This window comes from Vipera berus, assembly GCF_964194415.1.
Source record: "Vipera berus genome assembly, chromosome: 3".
Lineage (NCBI taxonomy): Eukaryota > Metazoa > Chordata > Lepidosauria > Squamata > Viperidae > Vipera > Vipera berus.
The window spans coordinates 55,957,244-55,976,830 of record NC_138204.1 but is presented as its reverse complement, the minus strand read 5'-3'; the positions used below and the strand labels follow the sequence as shown (position 1 = coordinate 55,976,830).

Here is a 19,587-nt window from a genome sequence, read left to right as displayed (position 1 = left end):
ACCTTGAGCCTGGTGGGATGCGAACCTGCACTAATTGCAGGCAGCTGGTGTTACTTAAGGAGGCATTAGCCCACTGCTCCACCAAGGCTCTTGTTTATGGCGGTCACAGTGTCCCTGGGTCATGTGAAGTGACCAAAACCTGCTGCAACCACTCACCAGACGGGGGAGGGGATAAAAACCAAACACCCCCACCCCACCCCCGCTGCCAATCCTCAACAGAAATGCTCACAACAATGAAAACCTTGGACAGGAGGAAGAGCGCTGCTGGGTGGGCAGGCAGGTGTCTTGCTCAGCTGTGGCTTGGGGGACACTTTTTTCAGTGCCAATGTAACTTCGAACAGTCACTAAGCAAACTGTTGTAAGTCGAGAACTACCTGTACATCACTTTTTTCTTTTTTTCTTTTGGTCATGGGATGTTGCCATATCCTAAAAGTGGTACAATGGGTGAAAAGGTTGAAAAGCCCTGCTGTAAAGCACTATGAAGCAGTACACAAGCCTAAGTGCTATTGCTATAAGCTGTTTATTCATTTGCTGTATTTATAGAGCTGTCCATCTCACAATCAAATGACTCTGAGCAGCATACAACCAAGTCAAACCTATATAAAAACTAATATTAATATTAAAAACTTCAAAATGATAAAAAGCACAAAACTAAAACAGAATAAAAAAGTGATTGGACAAAGAACAGATGTTAATTAGAGAGGATGCATCTCAATAGTTCACCACTCCCTGGAGTCCCCAGGCCTGCTGACAAAAGTAGGTTGTGAGGAACCTCTGGAAAATTAAAAGGGATGAAGCCAACCTCCCTTCGGAGGAAGGATGTTCCATACTGGAGGGACCCCAGCGGAGAACACCCACTGCCGAGGACCCAGAAAATGAACCTTTCTAGCTGATGACACAGCATGCTCTCTCTGCTGAATTGGGTGAGACAGATGAAACGGGAGTCCCAACAGAAGATGCTCCTGTCACACCTCTTGGTAGGTAGGTCCATTCCTGATACTGAATGAGAATCTATGTTCCTCTCAGTTCCTGGAATAGCTAAATATAGCTAAATTCTTATTTAGACTTTAGACTGGAGGGATGCTATTACTTTGTGTGTTATAGCATTACCCATGTCCAATGCTTTGTTCAGGGACCAGTTTCAAAACTTTTCTAGTTTAGGAGGATGGTTCATCTTATCGTGCAGCACATTTCTGAATTACAATTGCTAGCTTTTACTATTTGTAGAAGGGTCCCAAATGAAGCTCCTAGTACACATATATAACCTTTCAGCTGCTTCTTTTAGTAAGCAAGAGTATAAGTTGGCAGGCATCATTTTAAACTTCCAAATGAACTGTTGTCTCAGAGTTTTACTAGAATGAGAGGCATGTGCAAGGAGCAGAAAACTAAAATTCTTAAGACTGTAGATAAATCACTACAGCATTAATTTACAAATAATTGAAATTTGTAGTTTATGTATGTCATGGATATCCCAAGTCATACACTTAAGTTTATGTACATTAAGAAAAGCAATGAAAACATGAAGCTCATTTTCTTGTAGGAATCATTTATAGTATTCTCATGATGCTTTTTCTAGAGCATTGTTGATTCTAGGTGGGTAAAGGATCTTATTTAATTAGTTATAAATGAATTCATTGAGAATAATAATTGCTGGATATGCCTAGAGTTCAATACCCATTAAAACTGTGTGGCAATTGGTAGACCGGGTTTTCTGACTAGTACAATGAAAGCTGTGTATAGATTGCAAATATATCTTATTGGCTTTGGCACAATAATCCATTACCCAAATCTTCATCACTGCAGAAGTAGTGGGCGTTTATGCATTTATGCCAAATGGGCATTTATGCCAAATGCAGTCACCTCATTTCACATCTCAGTATGGTGCTTTTAAGAAAAGGGCCAAAATTAACAGGAAAGCCCTTTTTATATCTAGTGTGCAACTATAAAGGTAAAGGTAAAGGTTCCCCCGCACATGCGTGCTAGTCGTTTCCGACTCTAGGGGCCGGTGCTCATCTCCGTTTCATAGCCGAAGAGCCAGCGTTTGTCCGAGGACGTCTCCGTGGTCATGTGGCCGGCATGACTAGACGCCAAAGGCGCACGGAACGCTGTTACCTTCCCACCGGAGTGGTCCCTATTTTTCTACTTGCATTTTTACGTGCTTTCGAACTGCTAGGTGGGCAGAAGCTGGGACGAGTAACAGGCGCTCACTCTGCTACGCGGCACTCGGGATTCGACCCACCAAACTGCCGACCTTCTGATCGACAAGCTCAGCGTCCTAACCCACTGAGCCTAAAACATGCTAAAACATGCTAATCATTTATTGTAGCTATTTAATAATGGTCTAAAATAGAAGCTTCTAAAGCCATGAAGTTGACAGTTCTGTACCTATTTCTTCCCAAAAAGTAGTACTGGTTTCTCCTTTATTGACGGGGCTTAGCAGGAAAACCAGAGAGGTAATTTTTATTCATTTTGCACTACTGCCTTGCAATCTGGAAGCAAGAAAGGGTAGCAAATGCTGAATATGTAAAGATCAGTTGACCTAATGAAATCTTGGACTATGGCTTGGTAGACAATAAGTGACACTTTGCTATTTGTTTTTTATCTTTGAGGAAACCCCCCCCCCGAAAATAACTTTTGTATCTAAATGAAGACAAATATTTTATCAACAGGCCCACAAGCTACAAGACTCATGTCAAGACTGATGCCATTATTGTCGACAGTTCTGCCACTGCCAGTTCTATAAATAAAACAGTAGACAAAACAAATACAATGCTGCTGGCTACTAGTGAAGTTATTACTCACTGTTTATATTGCTTGGACTGTGGCAATGGCACTAGATAGCGCTATGCAATATTTCCTGGTCTCCCAAAATGGCACCTTGGTTCATGCAAATAAATGTAGCTTCAGATTCTTTAACAGCGCCGTCTCTTCTTTTGTATTGGTGCAAAAGGGAGATTATCAGGTCTGGGAAAAGATGCAGCTGCTTCAAAGCGCTGTAAACAGATGCTGAGATACTGAGACACTTTTTTGAAATCAATCCTAAAGGGCTGCACAATTATGGCATTTTATTTTACATTGTATAGAGTGGAAAACTGATCTGTAAAATGCTGTGTTTCTTCAGCATACTTCTGTTGTTATATATGCAGTGTGTTTGTGTATTGACCCCCTTAAAAATTATGCTAGATAATCAAAGTCACCCATCTTTTAAAAAAATATTTAGGGCTTAAACATGCACTCTGCTTGCTGTGGCTCTGAAATATTATGCTTATAGTTGAGGATGGGCCCTCACAACATAGCCTCCATCTTGGTGGCAGCCTTGATCCAATAGCAAGGTGCTGTTTTCCATTGAAAAATGCAATAAACCCTACTATGCAAACATTCTGTGTTATATGGAAGAAGCTCAAATGTAAATTATAGTAAAAGAGTAAAGGAAAAATGGTGGTAATTAGTTTTCAGAACAATAGCTTATTTATGTATTCCTGCAACAATAACCAAGTGTTTTGTGACACTTCAAAAATTAACCAATTTATTTTTGCATAAACTTTGTGGTATGGTCTGTTTAATCAGATGCAAGCTGTATGCTCTTGTGAGAGATTATATACTTGCACAGTTGCTGCTACATATTTCTTATGTGTAAGAAAGCAGTCTTTGCTTCTAAACAGCTATTGGAAAATGAAAATATTACATGCCACATTTATACAGGCATGAGCCCCAAACCCTGTGGCTGAAACAAATGCCAGTCCTTCGTTTGCATCTATGCTGTCAATATGTAGGACCAAATAATGCTACTCACACTTTCAGAGACATTAACACTTGCTCATTCTCCAACATATGGTATCACTGCCTCTTGCCCTGGACAACTACTCAATATTTATGCAAAAGGAATGGATACAAATCAGGAAAGGCAATAGCCCAAAGCTATCGGGGGAACATTTCAAAAGTTCCTGGGCCATTTTATTTCAAATTTCAATAGCAATTCTTGAGAAATTACAGGGATTAATTTTGTCATAAAGCAAGTGAGCTGGAATTAATAGTTTTGATGTAATTTCTCCACAGATCAAACAAAGAGATATGTTAACTATGTATTAAACGGGAGGCTATCATGCTTATTTTGTGCATGGAAACTTTTATTATCTTTCCTCTCATCATTCCCCATTTCCCTTTCATTCTGGTCTGTCACTTGAGCTATATGTCTGTGTTGCAATGCTTCTTTATTCACAAGACTTTGATGAAGGAGATTATGCTTCACAAATAGTTCTGTGAAAATGTTGCTAGCTTTCAAGATGCTAGAATATATTATAACTGATTTAAGCCAGTATTTCTCTTGAAATAACATTTTTAGTTTTAATTAGACACCTGGGAAAATAATAAAAGCGGAAGATAAATAAAAATAAAAACTGAAAAGAAAAACAATGGTGAAAGAAATTACGGCTATTTTTATTTTTACAAAAAGTCTGATCTCAGTGAGCTGGATCTGTTAAGCTAGTTTACTAGAAAGGAGATTAGGAAATATTGCTGAAATAGTGTTAGGACATAAAGCTACTTGAAAAATCAAATTCTGAAAAGAATTGTTTTCCCCATTGGTTAAAAAAACCAAAACATTTATATCAGGGCTGTCAAACTCGCAACAACACCTGACGTGTTGCGATGTATCACAACTTTTTCCCCATTGCTGGAGCTGGGGTGGACGCGGTTTCAGCATGATGCATCCAGCCCCGCGGGCCTGCAGTTTGACACCTCTGATTTATATGCTGCTTTAAAGGATACAATTTCTTGGATTTACAAAACAGCAAATCGAAGCAAAAGAGAATTTCAAAAGTCAGATTAAAATCATTGGCTTTGACCAGTTTTTAAACCAGGCATCCTTTTTGTCCTTCTGAGTGAGTGGAGACAACTATTTTACCCCCACCCACTTTTGGTAGGTAACACTTGACAAGCTGTGTAAGCACTTGTGTAGTCTTTGAACCAAGATAAATGGTAGATTCTAGTATATTAGAAAGGGACGCAGTGGCTCAGTGGGTTAGGATGCTGAGCTTGTTGATCAGAAGGTTGGCAGTTTGGCGGGTCAAATCCCGAGTGCCGCGTAACAGAGTGAGCGCCTGTTACTTGTCCCAGCTTCTGCCAACCTAGCAGTTCGAAAGCACATAAAAATGCAAGTAGAAAAATAGGGACCACTACGGTGGGAAGGTAACAGCGTTCTGTACGCCTTTGGCGTCTAGTCATGCCGGCCACATGACCACGGAGACGTCCTCGGACAAGCGCTGGCTCTTCGGCTTTGAAACGGAGATGAGCACCAGCCCCTAGAGTTGGAAACGACTAGCACGCATGTGTGGGGGAACCTTTACTTTATAGTATATTAGAAGCCTTGAAAAGAGATCAAAGGCAGTGTCACTAGTGCTTCCCTGGAAGATAATTCTGAAAGGATGAATGCAGTTCACCTTTTATAGTGCAGGTGGTATTTTTGGTGGCAATCTGATTTTCTATCATTTTGTAATTTTGACAGTTAAACCTAACCCTAGGATTCAGGAGCCTCTAATCTTTACAACTTTATTGTAGGTTTGGGGAGTGGGTTAATCATGGATATTCAGGGATCAGAAAAATAAATTCTGTAAATGCTCAGAACTTAATATAAATTTATTTCATAAATTTCAGGATTATGAATTTTGATTGAAGTTGGCATAATAATTATGAGTGCTAATAGAGAAGAAAAATGTATTTAAAGTACATCTGCCTGCTAAAGCAAATCTAGGGCAAGTTCATAAATATAACAATAAGGAAATTAAGTACTTAACTACTCAAGTCTCAAAATCATTAAGTAGCTTTTTTAGAAATCTTGCAAGCATAACAAATCTGTTTCAAATCATTATTTTTGTAGTGTCGGTGGATTCTTGTGGTATTTGAATGTCCCAACTCTTCTGTATTCAGCTTACTTGCTTAGATTGGCTTTTATTGAAAAAGTTCCTCAACTGTGCATGGATTCTGTGCATTTAAGTGATATGTACTGATTGACAACCAAGTGGTAGGTTAATAGATATAAAGGATTTTGTCAGGAAGAGACAAAGGAGATCCCCACCCCACCCCACCCCCGGGAACAGCCCAATGAGAGTGCATCTTTTTTTCCCCGCTTCAACACCTGCTTTGTACTGTAAGAGCAGGTCCAATTCTCCCACAACTATGATTTTACAGAGCTCCTTCCTGAGCATTTTATCTTTTTACTTATTTCCAAATAAAAGACAACATATAACAAATATGTAGGAAAACCTGATTATTCAAATTTATTAACATCAAGAATTATGCAATGATGCTGTAGAATTTTATTAACAAATAGAAAACAGACTGTATACAACAGTGACCCCTACAGCACTATGCTATCACAAGGTAAAAATGAATGTTCTCTCCAACATCACCACCCAGGATTGTTGATTTCAATGCAGTTTGGATACATTGGATAATACAGTTAAGAGACCTTTCCACCACCTTTATTTTTAGAGCTTTGCACCTGGGAGAAGGCTGTAACCTTCCTGCCTTTAGTGCAAGTGTAAGTTAATAAAGAGGAATAATATATAGTACCATTAAATTAATTCCAGTAGTCTTGCCACATTAGTTAATTAAACCATCTTTACATTGTTGAAAATAACAGCATTCTAATGACTTTTAAATGTTTACAGGATAGCAAGATTTAGACCCAAACCCAGCTTTTAAGAAGTGATTTCCTTACTTGAAAACCCCCAATCCTTCTCCCCCTCCTATAACCAAGGCACCCCCATTTGGGAGCTGTTTGTGCAGGAAGGCTGGCCTTCCGGAGTTGTGCTCTTTTGCCTTGGAAAATAGATTTGATATGCTTTGTTGGCCACATTGTCTATGTAATCACACTTCAGGATGCTATTGGCACAAAAAGGACTAAATAAAGGAATGTTTTGGTGAGGTCCCTTTTTAGAACTTGACAGTATGGCAACAATGCCACTTTTCCTCCGTCTTAACAAGACAAGCTCTGAGGACAGTGGGTCTCTCTTTCCATTAGAAAGTTTACATGGGATCTGTTGAAATATATGAGGTCACTGGACACATGTCAATAGGATCAAGCATCTGATCTAGCTGCTAGAGCCCATCTGACAAGACAAGCCTATGGAAAAAAAAAGACTTTAGAAGTAATCATTCAGTTGGCTCCAACTCTGTGGAAATGGATATTCTACAAAGGACTGAAGAGGGAGTTGGAGGATCCCAGAGCTATGAGCCAGGTGCTAATATTAACCTGGGAGTGCCCGAAAATGGGCAGCGCCACTATGGTTGAGACAACATAAAGGGGGGGGGGGAAAGCAAAGGAAAATTCAAACCCCACCACCTCTATTCTCCTGTTTTGCCTGAGCAAAACATTAAGACTTGCAAAATAATTTTTTAAAAAAGAAAAGATATAAAAGGCTAGTTAACTATTTTACATATATAAAAAAATTCTGTCCCTTCCACCTAGTGACCCTCACCATGAATTGTTATTGGGGGTGGTGAAGGGAGGAGGAGGAGGAGAAAAGGAGTGTAGGTATTAACGTAAATCCATCTGGTACTTGGAAATGTTAGACGATGGTCCCATTTTTAGCATGGTGGCAATGTACTGTGGTCAAAACTGGTTGGTCATGGGGAGGCTGTTGCCGCAACAGCAGCATCTGCACAGAAGGACTAACAAATGGGCGGCTGGCTGGGAAGAACCCGTCTCTGCACTTAGACATTCCTGCTGCAACTTGTTGAAAGCATTAGTTACGTTGCATAGTGATCAAAGCTGCCAAGATACTCCAGAGCAGCCCGATAACACAGCTGATACTGGTCCTGGAAAAAGGAGGAAAATAAAAATCAGCGCTAAGGTGTAAAGGTAGCTATCAACTGTTCTATTACATCACAGTTTGGAAATTCAGAATAGGAGGTCTTGTTTTGCCCTTTATATTAGTTGGTATTTTTAAAAACTTGATACAATTGTGTCCGTTTCTGGACTGGGAGGCCTTCTTCATAGTCACCCATGGCTTGGTCACCTCCCATTTGGATTACTGCACTATGCCTACAGGGGGTTGGCCTTGAAGACCATCCAGAAGCTGTAACTAGTTCAGAATGAAGGGCAATTTTGGGTGTACTGTGGTTCACTCCCTTGGTGTGTGAGCTGCACAGGTTTGCAGTTGTTATAGGTATAAAAAACAGGACGGAAGATGAGTATCTATTCTCTCCCATCCAACCCACTGAAAAAGAAAGGTTGGATGGATAATATCAAAAGTAGCAGTTGGGAATAAGATGTGTATATCAGAAGCAAACTGTCCTACAAAAACAGTTTAGTTTTCTTCCAGCAAATAAAGACTGGAATTTCGTTGCTGTTCTCCTGTAAGGGGACAAAGAACACGAATGGTATCTGGGGCTCCAGCTGTCCTTTAGGTCTGGCAGGCTGACTGGATATCATTAAATTATTCACAGCGCAACGGTATTCAGGTTGCCTCTCAGGATGAACTTATAGAGGGGCTGGTTGATTTCCTTGTAAATATCTGCTGGAGCTGTTTTGTTGTTTTTTTTTAATCCCGTTTGTATCACTTGTCCCAGCTCTTGCAGATTATGAAGTCAGTTTGGGATTTGTGAATGCTTCAAAAAGGACTTGGAAAGAGTGTTCTGCTATTTATTAAAGTACCCTGGCTTTTTTCAAGTGCAAGATTAAGGAAAAAGATGATTTTTTAAAAAAAAGAATGAATTCATTAACTTAATTAACCTGTTACAGCAGCAGCATCTTTTTCCAATTGTGGGCAGAATATGAAGAAAGTTACTTTGAAGCATACACTATCTGGTATGATCCTGCATCATGTGATCCCTAAAAACTTTGGGTAGTTTGTTTTATTTAAGTTAGGCGGCATATTGCCCTCCAACTATTACATAATTGTAGTTTTAGAATGATAAACTATTACCTACCTGACTGAAAAATAACTGCATTATTCAATTGTAATTAAATTGAAATTAATAAAATCAAGTTATATTTTTGTCCTATTTTCCAGAATGCCTCCAGTGTATTATTCAAAGACCAGTTGCAGGTCTTGAGACAGAAAAAGGTGGGGACTATATCTGTTTTTTGTAATAATTCACACAGTGCTCCAGAAATTTTTCTCTCTCCAGCAACTGGCCAAATCAACTGTTTTCTTTTACTGTATCTCTTCTATGCTTAAAAAAAGAGGCTACAAATGTTTGTTTGAAACATTTTTTCTTTTAACTAAGCTTACTATCTATAGGCTAAATCTCATGTTTCATATAACATTATATCATCATTATGGAAACGAAAGCAAGGCCAATAGTGGTCAATTAGCAGATAAGTCAGACCAGGCATGTCAAACTCACGACGTCATGTGACATCGTGCAATGTATCGTGACTTTTTTCCTACTGCCGGCAATGGGGTAGGCGTGGTTTCAGTATGATGCATCCGGCCCACGGGCCGGGGGCTTGACATGCCTGAGTTAAGACTATCCTATTTTCAGAATTAGCTTTCTCATATTCTCACTCCACTTTCATCTAATGAATGTTCAGGTTTCACCCTCTTCCATTATAAGGCAGGAAATAGCATGGCAAATGGCTTTACCTCTGTCTGCACCATGGCTGGTCGCTGTGTTCTCAGGGTCTTCACAGTCTGGAACATGTCAACTACACCTTCATAGCGCATACGCTCCAGTACAATACTCAATGTGATGAACACCCCTGTCCGTCCAACTCCCGCACTATGTACAAGGAAAATAGTAAATGAGTAACAATCCCAGCTTGGATTGGTATTGGATACCCCAGAAGCTCACAACTTCACATAAAACCTCCCGCATTCTAAACAGCTTCAGTTCAAATGCCATGCTACACTTTTCTGCTTAAAACAGCAATTTGCTTGTTTTCCTTCTTAAAATGCTTCTGTGTTTAACACAACAGTGACATCAGAAGTTCTCAAGATTTCCTGGCAACCTTAATTTACCTCACCATCAGCCTATCCTTAAATAAGGTTTCAGAGATAGCTTAATGCCCAAACTCACCTGCAGTGTACTGTGATGGGCCCATCCTGACCAAACTGCTCTTTAGTTTTATGCACTTGGCCAATGAAGTCAATAAAGCCTTCACCTGTTTTTGGTACTCCCTGCTCTGGCCAGTCAGTGAACTGGAATTGCCGGATAGTTCTTGACTGCCCATCCTAGTTGTGGAAAAGAGAGTAAAGTCACTGCACCCTGATTTCATCTTACAGTGTTGCTTACTCCTGGGAAGACTGAGGGGAGTAAGTTAAATCTGGCTGTTAGGACAGTAAAGCAATGCCTGATGATAAATGCCTTTCTACACCAGGGAAATTGCAGTTTCTGATGGAAACAACACGGAGGAATTCAGAATAAGCTGTGTAATACTCACTCTAGCATCAGTGACCTTAAACTCACGAAGGATATATTGAGGCATGTTATATTCAGCCATGGGATCCACTACAAAGTACTGGTACCGAGCAGAGCGTTCTGCTGGCCAATACTGGTGGCATTTTTCCTGAAAAGCAAAAAAGAAAAAGAAAGATATAATTCATTAGTGGCAAACAATATAGTACTACTTGCATGAAAACTATAGTATTCAAAAGTAACAGTGTAAGGTTTTTCTTAATAAATGGTTCCTCCCTTCCGGCTGGAAATGACTGATGAGTTTCGCCTTGAATAGCTCTTTTCCCCCCTCAACACTTTCCAATAAGCAATCAGGTTGTACTCTCATTTATCTTCCTGGTTCAATGCTTGATAGGCTTTATTGCTTCATCTGAACCTTCGCATTGTGTGGCCCTGTCAGAGAGGGTGTTTTCAGATGATGCTTTAAAACTTGCCGTCAATGAATTAATGCAGAGAAAAATTATATAGATGTTTTATATTTAAAAATTCAGATGCCTCCTTAGGTATTAATGCATCTCACTGACCACAAAGTTCAGTGAATGAGAACTACAATGAACAAAATAGCTTGAAGGTTTAACTCTCAAATCTGTATCTCCCTTCCTGTTATTTCTATTCATGTTGGCACCAGTATTGTCCTAAACTCTCACATTATCTATTGCAATACTCTATTTTTCTATATTTTTAAGAAACACGATCGTCCTACCCACTTGCTTAAATAACGTCTAAAAAAATGCCAGACTGATAGTCATTATTTGCTGGGAGATTTTCACGAGTTTCTGTTGTTGTTACAAAATGTACCACTGAAGTAATTTCTTCCACATGGCTAATGTCAGGTCTGCTGTCTGGCATACCAGTAATATTTTCTTGACTGTAGATCTGCCACAATCTTCTGTTTGACTTTTCCTGCCAGTAACCATATGACCCCCATTTTGAATTGTTTTCTGAGATAAATTTCTTTGGTTGTGAATCTTCTTAGATACTCCTAATCCACAGCATCAAATTCAACCGTCATCTCTACAATTTTAAGAAAGTTTCAAATTTTTGGCACATATAGCTGAATTGAAGAACCACTCAAAGCTAGAGTTGGCCAACATTCTTACAACAATGGTAAGCCTTTTCAGAATGTTTTGGCAAGAATGAGACTCTGATACAATTTTCTCCTGGTGCTGTTCATCTAATCTTGCTCTCAAGCTCTTCCCACTTATGGGACTAATGATTTGATGCCTTCTCACGTGGCATGACAGATTTTTGCAGTCTTTATTCCTCTAGGACTCGGGGTAGCTTGAACTTTAGACTAGAAGAGTTTACCATAAAAGCAACATGCAAGCCTTGGTTTCTCCACTTTGTAATCCCTGGGGGATTTTATGCCCATAATGTGTTAGATGAAAAACTTCATTGTGGTTGGGAGCTTATTGTAATCCATGTACTACAAGGAAGTTCTCCAAACCACTGAATCAACACTCCTGGATCATATAGACAGAACACTGAAGAGCAACTTAAAAAGCAGCTTTTGCAACTTAACCACATTTTTTTCTGATCAATACTTTTTCAGTAATGTGCATGGTTATATCCATTTGAGATGGAGACACTGACACAGTAGTAGCTGCTAAGTCAAGAGTATCCTGACTAGAAGATCAGGCATCTCTTCACTTCCCTGTGAAAATCTGTGTTTCAGAACTCCTTCCTGCTTAAATACAAAAGCCTCCTGGTACTTGGTTGCTTTTTCTGAATGCTGCCCCAAAGAGTTATTATCTTCTTTCACTTATGATATAGGCATAGCCACTTTTCTCTGCCAACTTTGGAGGCTCTCAATGCTCAATTTAATGAAACAAACAGTAGTAGCAGAGGTTGACAAGAGAAGATACCACCATCCTAAGGGCCAAGTGGCTTCTAGTATTATTTTGTCTGTTGTTTGTGATCAAGTTGACTGCCTTTTTTCTTCAAATGGATTTGGAGAAGTAGGAGGATCCCTCACAAAGTGGTGTTAAACCAATCCAGACTCTTGGAGAAAGTGTTAGATACGTAAATACTAGAGGCTTTCGTCCACTTCCTCTTTCTCCATCAGTTCCTAATGCTTACTATTTCCTCTCACCTCCTCTCCTATCTACCAGTTTATGCTCCTTTAGTAACTAAGCATCAACAATAGGCAGAATTTTCTTCACTTTACACAACAGTGTAAGATCTATTATTTGAGGCAATTCCTGCAGTTCACCACAAGATGAAGCCAACCCTGACAAAAAGCTGGCTGAGAGGTTGCTTTCTGAGTTGATTTTAGGGGACAGATCTTTTGGCCACTAACTGGAACCCAGCAGAACCTACCAGCCCTGAAGGCTTTTGTGTCACATTCTCTACCTTTTATTGATACATTGTCCTCAGTTCTAATGAGGGAAAGCATGTTTGGTTGTAGATCCCATCCATTAGGGATGTACATCTGGTGGGACCATGAAAAAGGGCCTTCTCAGTGATGGCTCCTTCCCTATGGAACAATTTCCATGGAGGCATAATTGGCCCCCATCTTGTTGCTTTTTTCAAAAGGCATCTGAAGATGAAGTTTTATCACTAGGCTTGGGGACCCTGAATAGAGATGGAGCCGTTCAAGTGATTAGCTTGTGTTCCTGCTGCCATGGAGGGCAGGTTGGGTTTTATGGTTTTTGTATTGTGGATTTTTAATGTTGCAAGCCACCCAGAGTCACCTGTGTGTAAGTTAGGAAGCCATATACATTTGTTAAACAAACAATCAAGCAATCTCTTTATGGAAGATCAGCTCTGCAGTACAAATCTCCCTCAGGAACATAGAATGCTTACTAACCCGCCCCATTTCTCGCAGTTTTGTCAGCATCACTACAATGGTGGAGTTGTGTTCCCACAGCATTCTCCAGAAATCCTCTGTAGTCTCAGCCAAAGGTCCCTGTGTGGCGATGTAAGCCTTCTGTTGTCTGCAAGATATCAAAGATTAGTGACCAACTCTGGCACTTCTGGTATAGGAAGGAGACTATAACATACATCTAGGTTGGGTTTGGGCAGCCTTTTACAGTTTGTTAAATATTTTAGGGCCTATGTTATAATTGTTTTCATTTATTGCTTCAAAATTGCAGGAAACCTTACTACTAATTTGGGGAAATCATGCTGCCAAAAATTCAGTCGCATCGTTGGAGATTACATATATTTGAGACTTCTGATGAATATCTGATCAACTACTATCACCTGATCCATCATGAAATACATAAAGATTACTCCAAGTAACAGTTCTGAAAAGATTTATGTCTATATATGTCAGAAACCTTGTGTTTGCTAAAACATACACGTGGACTGAAATAACAGGCTAGATCATAGCTGCATAACGTATGAGCCCATTCGCAGCTACTACTGGATAATCTGAGATGCACCTTTTGCAAAGGATCTAAGCAGCTGGCACATCACATGCACTGCCTCAAAGGATCTAACATCACAAAATCTAGGTCCAGAAAAACTAGAAATCATTGAACATCTTCATGCATAGGGAATTCTCTTTTACAGCCTCCCAAAATCTAAATTGTGAAGGCAGGGATAGAGGTCTAGATTCCATTGTGACATTAAGAAAGAATGCAAATCCAGTCAAATCTATAACTGAGACTGTGATGCCTTTATTTTACCACTATGGGGCACTACACATCCTTATATATAACCTTAGACTCCTCACTCATTTAATCTGTCAGTGGTGCTAAAAATTAATGAATCTGGTGTAGGACAACTGCAATGATGCAGGACAGAGATGCAAGCTGCTCCATGGTAGATTTATAAGACATCATAAAAGGTGAGAGCACAGTGAGGGTGAGAGGAGGAGAAACAAATAAAAATGCAGCTTCAGTAGCACCTTGGGCCAGTTGATCCCTTTTGATAAGGTGGAGAATGATTGCTCACTTCAAAGAGAAGGATGGGAAGAGATAAATGGGAGCCCTCAGGGACAGTTTCGGTAAGACATGAAATGCTATATCCTCCAGTTTGGCAGGCATTCAATAGTCCTCTCTCAATAGTAGTATTTCTGTTTTAGCACTTATCAAGTGTATCACACCATCTATAGTTGCTTTATTGGTGGTAGTGGTGAGGCACATACAAATTTAATAAATAAATAAAAATAAGGTGGCAACTCATAGGGTTAATGGCAGTATATGAAGCTAAGGCATCATCAGTAACTCTTCTACTTTTCTAGCTTTAACACAACCCAGAGATCTGATACCTGCTGAAACTCTATTTTTCTGGGGTGAAAACTTATTTTATATTCTTAGCTCTCTGCCGTCATGTCTTTTTAAAGTTACCCTTCATATTGCCAATTTATTTGGCAGGGGTGTGTGTGTGTGTGTGTGGGGGGAGATAATAAAATAAAGGTCACTGCTTTCCCTAAAGCAAAAAATATTATCCTATGAAATATCTCTGAATCCACTACTATTGGTAAACTGCTCTGCAGGCTCATTTCTTCCTTGGGCCACATGTTCTGCATCAAACCTTTCAAGTGATAGGAAGGGCTCATTTGCTTGTATTGCAATGCTGGAAGGAGATCTGACAAGATGTGCATGTGTTGGATAATGAATTATACAGTGAGGTGTCTACAGTGGGTTGGCTGCAGGAAAAGTAAGAATGCTGAAACCTGTATCTCTCAGTTAACTTAATTAACTAATAAAGCTTGAAAGGAAAAGGTAGGAAGAGGAAAACCACCAAGAAAAAGTAGTTTAATATACATTCCATAAATCTGACTGATTATGTATGCTTTCCCTTGCCTCAGTATTGCTTGACAGAAGTGTCCAAATTAAAGAAGCAAGATGAACATCACAAAACAGATTCAGACTTTGAACAAGATGGTATACTTTACCTGTAACCATCTACAAAGCTAGCATTGATATAATCCGAGCCTTCAACACCTCGGATTGGCTGCAGGCAAACCCGTGTCAGCTCATAGGGCATGATATTCACTAGGCGGTTTTTGAATTTGTTGCATGGAAGATTGGCACTGATGAATCGTGAGGTATGTGCTTTGGAATTGGCAAGGAGCTGTAAAGAGAAGTGACAAATTGGCAGGAGAAATCAAATGCAACACTCTCTAGGAGCAACAGGTCCTACAACATCGGGTACAATTTTTCACACTTTAATACAGAAAAAAAGATTGCCTGAAGAGATGATAGACCTTGTTTAGGTAAAAATCACTACCATGAATTCCAGCAGGGAGAATATTCTTGCTCATATTGAAAGCTTCTAGGAATTTGTTGCTGAGCCACTGTACCATTAAGATTGGAAAGCACAACTGTCGCATTCCCATTTTATATTTTTAAATGAGCACCTGAACACATCTTGCTCATCTAAAAATTCATGAAAACAGGCCCAAATTTGATCTTCACATGTATCAGCACTGCACAATGTTGTCATTCAGCAAAATTGCTTAATTCTGATTGTGCAGTCCTCTCCCCCCCACACACAGCCCAAAGCCACCTAATCATTTTTATGGGTTTTCCAATCTTTACACTAAACAGGTACAGGAAGATCTATGAATATCCACATGCCTGGCTGCACCTGCTCTTAGTTCTGTGGAGTTTATTTGCCAGAAAACTACTTATCTGCTCCATCATAAACAAAATGCCTGGAAAGCAGGCAAGAAAATCATATTGATTTTTATCTAACGCAAAGTGAAACTGAAATGTATCAAACTGCCGGCCCGTGGACCGGACACGTCATGAAGAAACCCCACCCACCCCATTGCCGGCTACGGTGAAAAAGCTCCAATACGTCGTGCAACGTCACGTGATGTTGCGAGTTTGACATGTCTGCTTTAGAAGCATATTCTCCTGCAGCAGGCCATTTCTGTGATTCTTGAGTCTAAGACCAAGTCACTTTTAAAGATAGGGTTGGTATTTGTATCCCTGGCCGTTGTTGAAATCTACTGTCAAGTCCCTGCTTTTATGTTCCTGCTCTTACCACTGCTAACTGCTAATAACAGGAGTCACTCAGAAATGGTAGACTGACCTTAAGATCAATTCTTATCATAATAGAAAGGGAAATGGTATTTAAAAAATGAGTACTGGTGGCTCTCTTGCCTTAGCAGCGTTTATACTTGCTCACTCCTTTTTCTACTCTGAAGTTTTCTGAGTCTTGCACCCATCTCCTCTCATTAAAGCAGAATCAGATACCCAACTGTGCTGATGGCTTTTTCTTGCTTGCTCCTGCCACTCTTTCATAGGAATAGTATTTATAGGGAAAAAGAGCAGCTGCTGTTAGCCATCATTCATTCACTCCCTTCTCTGGCCATAAAAAGGATTAAGCCCAGAAACAGGGTGAGTAAATGGAGGTATGGTGAGGAGAATCAAGGTGGCAATGTTCAGAATTCAGCGCTAGTTTTGCCTTCTGCTGCTTGCACAATAAATAATTCTGCTGACTTTAAAACTATATCCATAGCCTTTTCTGGGAAAATACACATATTGAGAGAATTAATAGCAGAGCTATTAACCAGTATCAAAGAGGTAAGAAATATTGGTATGAAATTACTACAGATGCAGTAAATGCTGACAAGCACCGATACTTGTGACCACAAAGGCTAGAGGCACTTGAACTGGTTGATTTTTTAAGGACTTAAAGTAGAAGTATTTCCAGGTAAGCTTTTCTTAGTGACATCATGAATAGCCCAATTTCCACTGGGTTCTGGATACAGCTCCAGCTGCCCTGCACCGTAGTGAGGCAAAGAACTTCATTTTAATCTGCCTTCCTATATACTTTTCTTGAAGCTTATCAGGACAGGACAGACATGTTGAGGACATACAACTCTGCATGCAAATATATTTTAACACTCTCTACAGGTGAAGAAATATACTAAAGGACCATTACCCTTAGAAAACTATCATCTTTCCATCCAGGAATAAATTGTCAGTGAGAAATGACAAACAAGCATCTTATTTAATTCTATAGTTGGCCTGTAGATTTTACACGCACAGGTAAGATCGTAAATAATCTTCTCACCTTAAACTCCAGTTCCATTGCTGTGACACTCTCACCTGGAGGCACCTGACTCAGTTTCTGGATGTGGGCAAAGAGATTGCGGGCAGGCACTTCAGTGTTTCCACAAGTGGCTGCTTCTAGCAAGGCTTCATGAATGAAGATATACTGATCCTCAGTTTGCACCATATAGTTTCTCTGTGAGCGCATGCATGTCACATGCCCATAGATGTCCACTGTCTTTTCATGCTTCATCCTCTCAAGCATGGCATCGATTACAATGAAGCAGCCTGTTCTGCCTACACCAGCACTGTAAAAGCAAGGCATAAAGCATGAAATTGGGGTCTGCACAGTGGCAAAGCTCTAGATATTCTGAATCTTTTCCTAGTATGATGCAAGAATAGCTTATTTTCAAGGTCATCTTTATATTTAAGGTACTATTAGAAATTCCTATAGGAAACACAGATTTACCTTTGGAAATAAAGTATAACCTGCGAGGATGCTGAACTTCTCAGCAACTCTTATGTCCTATCTTACATAAGCATCTCTTACTGTGGAAGGCCAATGTAACCTAATCTTACTTAGTGATGGCAGTCCTTATGGGACAAACAACTGACAACCCATCAACAAGCAACAAATATGGCATCTGACAGCAAAGAATTCTGCAGCAGGACATTTCCTTGCAGCTGCCCATGTGCAATTCTTTACAGGATTTTAATAGGGAGAGAGTATCTGTTAATTATACATGACTCCCATCTGAATCAGAGCATGAAGAGAGAACATTAAATACAGTTTCGAAGGAGTTTGTGAAAGCTGCAATGATGAAGAGGTTTGTTCAGTAATAGTTCCCACTCAGCTGCAAGAGATAAATCACTGGCTGGATAAGATGCCAATTCCTAGTGAACTAAACTTTATGGCTGAAGCACTTTTTTCAGCTCCAGACTGCAGCATGAGAATTTATCACTATGCATGCAAATAGTGTGTATCTGAATACTTCAGATACTACCAGCAGTTTTGTGCTTTTATGTACATGCAAAATGATGCCAATATGTTTTTCTGTTGTCACAAAAATTTTACTACCATGTACATGTCCAGTTTTGGGATATTTCGCCTTACTGTTTTAGTGAGGTTTTCATGTTTCTTTTAAATGGGAAATAGAAATCCAGTAATAGTAATAATGGCAAGTTTTGTGAAGATTCACACGTGCACAACTTCAGTGACATGGTGTAGTTGTGCTATTGGATGAATATGTAGAATTCCATTCTAAAATTCCAATATGGATGCTTAATTGTTTCTAATAATGTGGTTGTTTCTTAAAGAAAACAGTGGCTTAAGAATTTTGACTATAAAATGCTGTATATATTAGCCAATACTATTGCTGCTGCAGCAGTAGGTTACCTGTAAATCCCCAAATATGCAACGTTGCCAAAATACAGAGATTTACAGTTTTTCCCCATCATATTATCCTGATAGTTCATCAACACAGATTTACATAAGTAGGAATCACCCTTACCTGCAATGTACAACCACTGGGCCAGCATCTGGAGGATTGCATGCTTTCACTCGTCTTAAGAATGCTAAAATAGGAGTAGGGTATTCTGGCACACCATGGTCAGGCCAAGCCATAAACTGAAACTGTCGCAGTTCCCGTTTTTCACTCGACCCATTCTGCAGATAAAGCCAAAACATTTTAGCTGGAATTAACGGGCAGCAGATGAATTCCTTGATTTGGTACTCATGCACTATAGAATATTAAGGACTTTTCTACATGCAAGATGATTGCGCATCTTCTCTTACTACATGCTTATTTTTTGTGTCATTTGCTTCTATTTTTTAAAAGTATTCCTATAGATCCCTTGCTATGATTTATTGTTCAATGAATTTTCCTGTGTTTGTAATATGAATCCGTGTGCCATTCTGAAGACCATATACTGTACAAGACAGTAAGGAAGATGACTTTAACAAAGATGTGCAGGAATTGTTACTAAGGCAAGAGGGGCTGAAACATTTTTGAAGTCAAGACCAAAGACATAACATTCAGAAGTAGCTCAGGCACATGACTCCCTAATTCACTGAAGCATAAATAAGAGGAAGTACAGATTTATAAAAAAAATTATTAAACCCATCTCATTAATAATAGTTTCAGTCTTCCAGTGTAATTTATTTCCTGGTCTACCTGGTAGACTGATAATATCTGAGGGATACTGCTTTTAAGTATTAAAAAAACATTCC

At 39.5% G+C, this 19,587-nt stretch overlaps 1 protein-coding gene across 5 annotated transcripts in view; it reads right to left on the bottom strand.

Annotated features, from left to right (window-relative positions):
* Window positions 1–6,210: 6,210 nt before the first annotated feature.
* PTPRF (protein tyrosine phosphatase receptor type F) overlaps window positions 6,211–19,587 on the bottom strand; it is a 528,476-nt gene continuing 515,099 nt past the window's right edge. For 4 of the 5 annotated variants that reach the window (XM_081322271.1, XM_081322273.1, XM_081322270.1 and 1 more), the window contains 8 exons: window positions 18,869–19,023; window positions 17,380–17,665; window positions 15,248–15,426; window positions 13,211–13,337; window positions 10,388–10,513; window positions 10,024–10,178; window positions 9,591–9,726; window positions 6,212–7,818 (listed from right to left, as the gene is read on the bottom strand). In XM_081322271.1, the coding sequence (XP_081178397.1) occupies window positions 7,750–7,818; window positions 9,591–9,726; window positions 10,024–10,178; window positions 10,388–10,513; window positions 13,211–13,337; window positions 15,248–15,426; window positions 17,380–17,665; window positions 18,869–19,023 (1,233 nt within the window). In that variant the 3' untranslated portion in view covers window positions 6,212–7,749. Of the gene's footprint in view, window positions 7,819–9,590; window positions 9,727–10,023; window positions 10,179–10,387; window positions 10,514–13,210; window positions 13,338–15,247; window positions 15,427–17,379; window positions 17,666–18,868; window positions 19,024–19,587 lie in introns of all 5 variants that reach the window. The other variant, XM_081322272.1, reaches the window with a different exon arrangement.